At 39.8% G+C, this 10,000-nt stretch overlaps 1 protein-coding gene across 2 annotated transcripts in view; it reads right to left on the bottom strand.

The window, feature by feature from the left end:
* Positions 1–10,000, bottom strand: part of cep78 (centrosomal protein 78) — a 20,742-nt gene that overhangs the window by 5,186 nt on the left and 5,556 nt on the right. Inside the window, exons 5-14 of one of the 2 annotated variants that reach the window (XM_087265548.1) lie at positions 9,842–9,945; positions 8,446–8,620; positions 7,735–7,848; positions 6,701–6,765; positions 6,532–6,625; positions 6,345–6,447; positions 6,150–6,192; positions 2,108–2,227; positions 755–832; positions 493–647 (exon numbers count right to left, since the gene is read on the bottom strand). In XM_087265548.1, coding sequence (XP_087121674.1) covers positions 493–647; positions 755–832; positions 2,108–2,227; positions 6,150–6,192; positions 6,345–6,447; positions 6,532–6,625; positions 6,701–6,765; positions 7,735–7,848; positions 8,446–8,620; positions 9,842–9,945 — 1,051 coding nt within the window. Of the gene's footprint in view, positions 1–492; positions 648–754; positions 833–2,107; positions 2,246–6,149; positions 6,193–6,344; positions 6,448–6,531; positions 6,626–6,700; positions 6,766–7,734; positions 7,849–8,445; positions 8,621–9,841; positions 9,946–10,000 lie in introns of both variants that reach the window. The other variant, XM_087265547.1, reaches the window with a different exon arrangement.

Raw genomic sequence — 10,000 nt, forward strand, 5'->3', positions numbered from 1 at the left:
AGATAGATAGAACGATAGATAGATAGATAGATAGATAGATAGATAGATAGATAGATAGATAGATAGATAGATAGAACGATAGATAGATAGATAGATAGATAGATAGATAGATAGATAGATAGATAGATAGATAGATAGATAGATAGATAGATAGATAGATAGATAGATAGATAGATAGATAGATAGATAGATAGATAGATAGATAGATAGATAGAACGATAGATAGATAGATAGATAGATAGATAGATAGATAGATAGATAGATAGATAGATAGATAGATAGATAGATAGATAGATAGAACGATAGATAGATAGATAGATAGATAGATAGATAGATAGATAGATAGATAGATAGATAGATAGATAGATAGATAGATAGATAGATAGATAGATAGATAGATAGATAGATAGATAGATAGATAGATAGATAGATAGATGGATCGATCGATCGATCCTCTTTAAATCTATTATATGTTCTAGAGAACAGACAGACCCGGCGTCTTTCAGCAGGTCTAGAAAAGCGTGGAATTTGTGGAAGGAGGACTCGATGCTTTCCAGCACACGTTCATCTTCCAGCACAGAGGAGCTAATGTGGGCTTCAGATAGAGACTGATTCATAGTGCGCAGACGCTCGTTCTCCAGCTCCAGCTACAAGAACACACATATATTATCACACACACACACACACACACACACACACACACACACACACACAAATGAGCTTTACTCTGTGAAGTGTGCTGGGATTGCTGTACCTCCACCAGGCGAGAGTTGGCCTTCAGTCTGGTGTTTCGCTCCTCTGCCAGCCTCAGCCGACACTCTTCCAGCTCCACCTGTGGGTGAAGAGAGGAACTGCACTGCTTTATCCTTCACACAGTGACAACAAGTTTACTTGGATATTGAATTTCATGTTTAGTGCATTAATGGAGCCTTTTCACAAGACTCTTATGACATGTTTAAAGCTCATCAGCATCTTCAATCCTTGAAAGTTTTTTTTATGTAGGTTTTTTTTTTTTTAACATATGTACATTTATGTATGTATCGCAGTGCATGTTGAAAGTATTCATTTTTCCACATTTTTTATGTTACAGCCTTATTCCAAACGCCTCTCTTGCAGTTCAAGTCTACCTCAGAATTTTTTCCAAAAATGCTTTATGATGGTCGTGAAGCTCTGCGAGCAGAGTCGGCTCACCAGCTCAAGATAAAAAACATCCGAATACAAACCATGAGGAGATGCATGATTTTATAGTTCACAAAGTTAAAATGCAAAGAAATAAACAGTAAGTAATTTAATGCTGTTACATATACGACAGGTTATTCGTAATTTCATACATAACCACAATTTGTTCTATTATTATAAAGATAATCATGTTAACACTATAAATGAGGAGGACTACTCTCGTCCTGAATCCTGGGTCTGAATGCACACACAATTGATAGCAGTACAGCAGGTCTCTTGCCCTGTCTATTCCAACCATTAGCCCTGCTGGAGGCTTTTAAACATGGGTGACCACAGCAGCACGGATATAGGCGATGTGTCTGAATGGTAACAAACTCAACTGATAGAGGACAAACTCAGCCAATCTCTAATTCTCCTACAGCTCTCCCGACAACAATGCTTGCTGCAAACCAACAGGTTGGCTGTATCTGCCCTGACAGCATCATAGAGGAAGCCATGCAGCAAACTTCGTGGATCATGGAAACAAACTCAAACAAGCCTTCACGAACGGCTAAACACTGCGTGTCGTGCGCTCTCACAGCTTGGCAGGTCTATGGTCTGTCATCAGAAAGCACATGCTCTCATGAATAACTAAAGAGCAGGGTCTTCTCATTGGATAAGAAAACTCAGCTATGAATAATAATGAGAAACCAACGCGTCATCACTCCACTAGCAGATGCGCGCTCCGTCACTGATTTTGATCCCGCCCCAATAATGATTTTAAACCCGGAAGATGAAATTAACAGACAAAAGCTCAAAATTAACCAGTTTACCCCACAATTAAAGCCGACAGGAGCTAACGCTGTCTTAAATAAAAAAGTACTCCAGGGTGTCTTGAACCTTTATTAACAAGCCTCCTAATGTACTACAAACGGCTTTACTGTTGTACCTTTAGTCGGTTGTTCTCAGTCTGTAGTCGCCTAAACTGGTAGCTTGTGATTTTCTCCAGAGGACTCTCTACATCTTTAGCTTCCACGTCTTCAGATTCTGACTCCGTCTCTACAGTCACCTGCACAGAGGTGGCATTCTGAGGAAGAAAACGGCGTCAAATCCTCAACCTTGCACAAATATTTCACTAATATTAACAAATATTTTCTTTAAAAAAATGACTAACATTGACAATAGAAAAACTGCAGAGCTTATTTTGTAAATAGCTTTGGAGGAAAAAAACATCTGAATGAATAAATGTGTCATATTTAGTAGCAATGGGCGAGGCAGTGGCGCAGTAGGTAGTGCTGTCGCATCACAGCAAGAAGGTCGCTGGTTCGAGCCTCGGCTCAGTTGGCGTTTCTGTGTGGAGTTTGCATGTTCTCCCTGCCTTCGCATGGGTTTCCTCCGGGTGCTCCGGTTTCCCCCACAGTTCAAAGACATGCGGTACAGGTGAATTGGGTAGGCTAAATTGTCCGTAGTGTATGAGTGTGTGTGTGAATGTGTGTGTGGATGTTTCCCAGAGATGGGTTGCAGCTGGAAGGGCATCCGCTGCGTAAAAACTTGCTGGATAAGTTGGTGGTTCATTCCGCTGTGGCGACCCCGGATTAATAAAGGGACTAAGCCGAAAAGAAAATTAATGAATAAATGTATTTAGTAGCAAATGGCGCTCTAGTCTACTTTTTAACAGCAGATGGCGCTCTGGTCTAGTTTTTAACAGCAGATAGCGCTCTGGTCTACTTTTTAACAGCAGATGGAGCTCTAGGCTAGATTTTAACAGCAGATGGAGCTCTCGGCTAGTTTTTAACAGCAGACGGCGCTCTATGCTAGTTTTTAATAGCAGATGGAGCTCTAGGCTAGATTTTAAAAGCAGATGGTGCTCTAGGCTAGTTTTTAACAGCAGATGGAGCTCTAGGCTAGTTTTTAACAGCAGATGGTGCTCTAGGCTAGTTTTTAATAGCAGATGGAGCTCTAGGCTAGTTTTTAATAGCAGATGGTGCTCTAGGCTAGTTTTTAATAGCAGATGGAGCTCTAGGCTAGATTTTAACAGCAGATGGTGCTCTAGGCTAGTTTTTAATAGCAGATGGAGCTCTAGGCTAGTTTTTAATAGCAGATGGTGCTCTAGTCTAGTTTTTAACATCAGATGGTAATGGAGGTCTGCATTTCGAAGCCACGGGACCCGACCAGATTTCTTGCTGCGCAGGAATAAATTTTGGAATAAAGCACGGGAGCGGTCGGTAACTGGTGTAACTGGACGGGAGCGGGCGGTCTAACAATATCGCTCCTGACTCCAGAGCGAGCGAGCACGCGTATGTATGTGTGTGAATGAGAGAGCGTGATGCTGTGTTTAGCTTGTTTGTTGCTGTCTATGTGTGTGTATGTGTGAATGAGAGAGAGCGTGATGCTGTGTGTGTGTGTGTCACTTGCTTGGTGCTTACGTGTGTGTGTGTTAATACATGCAGCTTGTTATAGGCTGTCTGGACTCTGTATGGCTGGGTGGTTTTTGGTTTTGTATTCCCCCCGCCCGTTAGCGCGTTTTAAAAGCAGATGGCGCTCTAGGCTAGTTTATAACAACAGACGGCACTCTAGGATAGTTTATAAAAGCAGACGGCACTTTAGGCTAGTTTTTAACAGCAGGTGGAGTCCTAGGCTAGTTTTAAACAACAGATGGTGCTCTAGGCTACTTTATAACAGCAGACGGGGCTCTAGGCTAGTTTTTAACAGCAGGTGGAGTCCTAGGCTGGTTTTAAACAACAGATGGCGCTCTAGGCTACTTTATAACAGCAGACGGGGCTCTAGGCTAGTTTTTAACAGCAGGTGGAGTCCTAGGCTGGTTTTAAACAACAGATGGCGCTCTAGGCTACTTTATAACAACAGATGGCGCTCTAGGCTACTTTATAACAGCAGACGGGGCTCTAGGCTAGTTTTTAACAGCAGATGGTGCTCTAGGCTAGTTTTTAATAGCAGACAGAGCTCTAGGCTAGATTTTAACAGCAGATGGTGCTCTAGACTAGTTTTTAATAGCAGATGGAGCTCTAGGCTAGATTTTAAAAGCAGATGGTGCTCTAGGCTCGTTTTTAATAGCAGACAGAGCTCTAGGCTAGATTTTAACAGCAGATGGAGCTCTAGGCTAGTTTTTAATAGCAGATGGAGCTCTTGTCTAGTTTTTAACATCAGATGGTAATGGAGGTTTGTATTTCGAAGCCACGGGACCCGACCAGATTTCTTGCTGCGCAGGAATAAATTTTGGAATAAAGCACAGGAGCGCTCGGTAACTGGTGTAACTGGACGGGAGCGGGCGGTCTAACAATATCGCTCCTGACTCCCGAGCGAGCGAGCACGCGTATGTATGTGTGTGAATGAGAGAGCGTGATGCTGTATTTAGCTTGTTTGTTGCTGTCTATGTGTGTGTATGTGTGAATGAGAGAGAGCGTGATGCTGTGTGTGTGTGTGTGTGTCACTTGCTTGGTGCTTATGTGTGTGTGTGTTAATACATGCAGCTTGTTATAGGCTGTCTGGACTCTGTATGGCTGGGTGGTTTTTGGTTTTGTATTCCCCCCGCCCGTTAGCGCGTTTTAAAAGCAGATGGCGCTCTAGGCTAGTTTATAACAACAGACGGCACTCTAGGATAGTTTATAAAAGCAGACGGCACTTTAGGCTAGTTTTTAACAGCAGGTGGAGTCCTAGGCTAGTTTTAAACAACAGATGGCGCTCTAGGCTACTTTATAACAGCAGACGGGGCTCTAGGCTAGTTTTTAACAGCAGGTGGAGTCCTAGGCTGGTTTTAAACAACAGATGGCGCTCTAGGCTACTTTATAACAACAGATGGCGCTCTAGGCTACTTTATAACAGCAGACGGGGCTCTAGGCTAGTTTTTAACAGCAGATGGTGCTCTAGGCTAGTTTTTAATAGCAGACAGAGCTCTAGGCTAGATTTTAACAGCAGATGGTGCTCTAGGCTAGTTTTTAATAGCAGATGGAGCTCAAGGCTAGATTTTAAAAGCAGATGGTGCTCTAGGCTCGTTTTTAATAGCAGACAGAGCTCTAGGCTAGTTTTTAATAGCAGATGGAGCTTTAGTCTAGTTTTTAACATCAGATGGTAATGGAGGTTTGTATTTCGAAGCCACGGGACCCGACCAGATTTCTTGCTGCGCAGGAATAAATTTTGGAATAAAGCACGGGAGCGCTCGGTAACTGGTGTAACTGGACGGGAGCGGGCGGTCTAACAATATCGCTCCTGACTCCCGAGCAAGTGAGCACGCGTATGTATGTGTGTGAATGAGAGAGCGTGATGCTGTATTTAGCTTGTTTGTTGCTGTCTATGTGTGTGTATGTGTGACTGGACTCTGTATGGCTGGGTGGTTTTTGGTTTTGTATTCCCCCCGCCCGTTAGCGCGTTTTAAAAGCAGATGGCGCTCTAGGCTAGTTTATAACAACAGACGGCACTCTAGGTTAGTTTATAAAAGCAGACGGCACTTTAGGCTAGTTTTTAACAGCAGGTGGAGTCCTAGGCTAGTTTTAAACAACAGATGGCGCTCTAGGCTACTTTATAACAGCAGACGGTGCTCTAGGCTAGTTTTTAACAGCAGGTGGAGTCCTAGGCTGGTTTTAAACAACAGATGGCGCTCTAGGCTACTTTATAACAGCAGACGGGGCTCTAGGCTAGTTTTTAACAGCAGGTGGAGTCCTAGGCTGGTTTTAAACAACAGATGGCGCTCTAGGCTACTTTATAACAGCAGACGGGGCTCTAGGCTAGTTTTTAACAGCAGGTGGAGTCCTAGGCTGGTTTTAAACAACAGATGGTGCTCTAGGCTACTTTATAACAGCAGATGGTGCTCTAGGCTAGTTTTTAACAGCAGACGATACTTTAGGCTAGTTTTTAACAGCAGGTGGCGTCCTAGCTGCAGCATTATCTGCTGTTAAAAACTAAACTTAGAATCTATTAAAGAGAGAATAGTGATGCATTTTTTTGATCGCCACTGTTCTAAATAAAACAGCTCTTACTTGAAAACTCTGGTCTGTTCTTCCATCAGCCCGCGATGCACCTCTGTGTAGATGAACAAAAACACAATCTGAATCACTCGATGTAAAATCATATGGGTAGAGTTTATTCTTCATGTACTCTGTAAAGTAAATCTGCAGTTCTATACAACCAGTCTGAAATCTTATTACTGATATCACTAAAATCTCCATGTTCACCTTTGTAAGTCGGCACGTGCAGCAGTGCGCCATGGGATGTATCCCGTTGACCCGGGCCGAGGAGGCCTAAATACTGAAATTACAGAAGACGATCTGCGAGATCCTGAGGAGAACAACAAGAAAACACTCCAGCAAAACAACCCAAACATCTCACAGCAAAAACAAACAGCCAAAATTATGCAAATACCAATTCGATACGTAGCTTTTCCTGCGTTCTTCCTCCGAAACTGCCGTGACTGATCAGCACTGTCTTTAGGAGATGGAGGCTTAAGCCAAAGATACTGAAACACAACACAGTTACATTGAATTATATTCACTACATACAGTGCTGGACACTTCTAAACACATTTTCAGACCTGTGAGTCGAGGTTTTTCGTGTTCATGAGGACTTTTTTAAGCACAGCTTTTACCACGTTGTTATCTGAAAAATAAGACAAGAGTATAACGAAGTATAATGTCAATGTTATTTGTAGTTCTAACTTGATGTCCTGATTATACATTGTATTATTTAAATAGTAGGTCACATAGTATTTTAGAGTTACTGCTAGAGTCTCCAACAATAGGTACAAAAGCATTTAAGGTCAAAAACATTGTCCTTGTTTTAGAATATGCATTCATTCATTTTTTTTTCAGCTTAGTCCCTTTATTAATCAGGGGTCGCCACAGTGGAATGAACTGGCAACTTTTCTAGCATATGCTTTACGCTGCGGATGTCCTTCCAGCCGCAACCCATCACTGGGAAACACCCATACACTCATTCACACACATACACTACGGACAATTTAGTTTAACCAATTCACCTATAGCCCAGATTAATAAAGGGACTAAGCCAAAAAGAGAATGAATGAATGAATATATATATATATATATATATATATATATATATATATATATATATATATATATATATATATATATATATATAGTTACACAATACTTCCATTTCAAATAAATGATCTTGATGTTAAAAAAATAAATAAATGTTGTTCCTGAAATAAAAAAGAATTTGTTTCCACAAAATGCAAATAAATAAGTAAACAAATAAAAAAATTTCAACATTGATAATAATGATGATAAACATCTGCAAAAAAAAGTTGAAAATCTGTATATTAACATAATTTCTGATAGATCACGTAACCAATCATCCTAAAAAATAAACTTCACAGGATATAAACATTAAACATGACAGAAGAAACTACATTTAAAAGAAATATCAAAATAGAATATTTTAATATAGAGTTCTTTTAAACTGCAATAACTTTACAATAATTTTACTGTATTTCAATGAAATATTAGCTACATTAGTCAACATAAGTGGCATACTTCAAAAACTACTTTAAATACTACAAAACATAAGTAATAAGTGACCAAAATAACATCTAGGAATTACCAATCAGTGGGTTTCTCCTGATGTCAAGCACACATAGAGTTGAATTGGACTGCAGCATCTGCTCTAGAACTTGAGCTCCGTCATTAGAAATTCCACAGCGCTGCAGGTCTACTGCTATAGGAAACAAAACAATGAAAAACAAAATTATTAGCCTTCCTCAATTATTAGCCCTCCTGTATATTTCCCCCCCAATTTTTGTTTAACAGAAAGAAGTTTTTTTTCTACACATTTTTTAAACAATAGTTTTAATAACTCATTTCTAATAACTGATTTATTTTCTCTTTGCCATGATGACAGCACTTAATATGAGACTAGATATTCTTCAAGACACTAGTATTCAGCTTAAAGTGACAATTAAAGGCTTAACTAGGTTAAAGTTAAGGTAATTAGGCAAGTCATTGTATAACAGTGGTTTGTTCTGTAGACAATCCAAAACTAATATTGCTTAAGGAGGCTAATAATATTGACCTTAAAATGGATTTTAAAAAATTATATTCTAGCTGAATTAAAGCAAATCAGACTTTCTCCAGAAGAATAAATATTATAGGAAATACTGTAAAAAAATCCTGAATCTGTTCAACATCGTTTTGGAAATATTTGAAAAAGATAAGAACATTCACAGGAGGGCGAATGATTTTGACTTCAACTGTATGTGCGCGTATATGAGCCACTTAAATATATGTGTGTGGGGGTTTGAGAGGCTTCTCCAACCTTTGACCCACAGGTCTTCTGTGAGTTCCCGAGCAAGAGCCGAAACCCCTCGGTCTCCAATGAGAATGTTGTCATTAAGAGTGATTCTGCGCAGTCCGTTCATGGCTTCAAACTCCGCCCTCCTGTAGCGCAGAGTCTCCACCCAAGCTGTACTGTGACGCCGCATCGCCTGGTGCTAAACATCATATGAGAAACATGAGGTCTTAAAGGGTAAAAATCACTTTTATAAGGGGGTTTAAAAACACAGTCGTGTGGCAACAGTGTATGAATATAACCAGCTTCTAAGGGCAGACATAGATTAATTTTACTTTTTATAATCAGACTTGATATAAACAGTCTGCAGAAGCACTTTAATTAACATTCTCCCTTTGTACGTGTCATCAGAGGGGAAAGCCCCGCCCACCAGTGACCATCTCTCCCTCATTAGCATAGGACGTTATTCTTGTTTTTGAATCTGCCACTATGCTGACACATAGGCAGTTGTAGCTCCGCCCTTATTTCTAAAAGCGCAATTTAAATTTAAAGCAACAGTCACCAAAAACAGCACAAGTAGAAATAAAGCCTAAAGGATTAACCGTGATTAATCTTTGCTCAGCACTAATATTTAATTTTACATTTATGAAATAAACTGGAAAAGTCAAATGTTAGAATGGAGTCCGGGGGTCCGTTCTTCGTACTTGGATTACTTAACTAGCTGGATTTGGATATTGACGCTTTGACACAATCCAGGCTCGTTTCGTTTTTGAAAACTCATCTGAGACTTGCTGTTATAGCGACAGTTCTGGTAGCTCAGGCTTACTTGGGAGCAGGTTCATTTCATATAAGCAGGATTAAATCGGGTCAGTTCGAGCAAAGACAATACTGAAAGTATGTACTGAATTCTGATAATTTCTTACAGTAGTTATAAACACTTGGGAAAATGGAAAATATATATATTTTTAGCTATGTATGAGCAATATCACATGAGTAGCAGTGCGATATGGCTGTATATCAGCACTGGTGGGAGGCGTGCATTGGCACGAGGCCGCAGGCACGTAACGCACATGTTCAAAGCAGAATATCTTACTTCAGCATTGTTTTTCAGACACACAAGTATGTTTGCCTAGCATGTTTCTTTAATATCTGCAAACATATTAAAGTATTTTTATGCTTTAGAAGAGTCAAAAACTTACATATAGCACCATTAACATTAGCATCAACCATTGTAGCTGTATTTTTCTCTTCTCACTCTTTTTTTTTTTTGCTTATAGTTAAAATGAATGTTCTGAAACTCTTTGTACTCTTGCATTTTACATATTGTTATGCATAATTCTAATAAAGATGTTTATATAAAAAAATCAGTTCAATTACTGTTAGTTTTCAGGAATGAGTCATATTAATAAATGCTCCTTTGTACCTTTATGATGTTCGCCATGTGTTCTGCTCCTTGCCAGGTAATATTACAGGAAGTGAAATCCACTCCTTTAATTGTTGATGAATATTTCACACTCTGACAAATGACTGAATAACAGAACAACAAACAAAGAAGCACAATTCTCAGCAAAAAAACTCAATT

This window comes from Danio rerio, chromosome 8 (assembly GCF_052040795.2).
Source record: "Danio rerio strain M-AB ecotype USA chromosome 8, GRCz13ab, whole genome shotgun sequence".
Taxonomy (NCBI): Eukaryota; Metazoa; Chordata; class Actinopteri; order Cypriniformes; family Danionidae; genus Danio; species Danio rerio.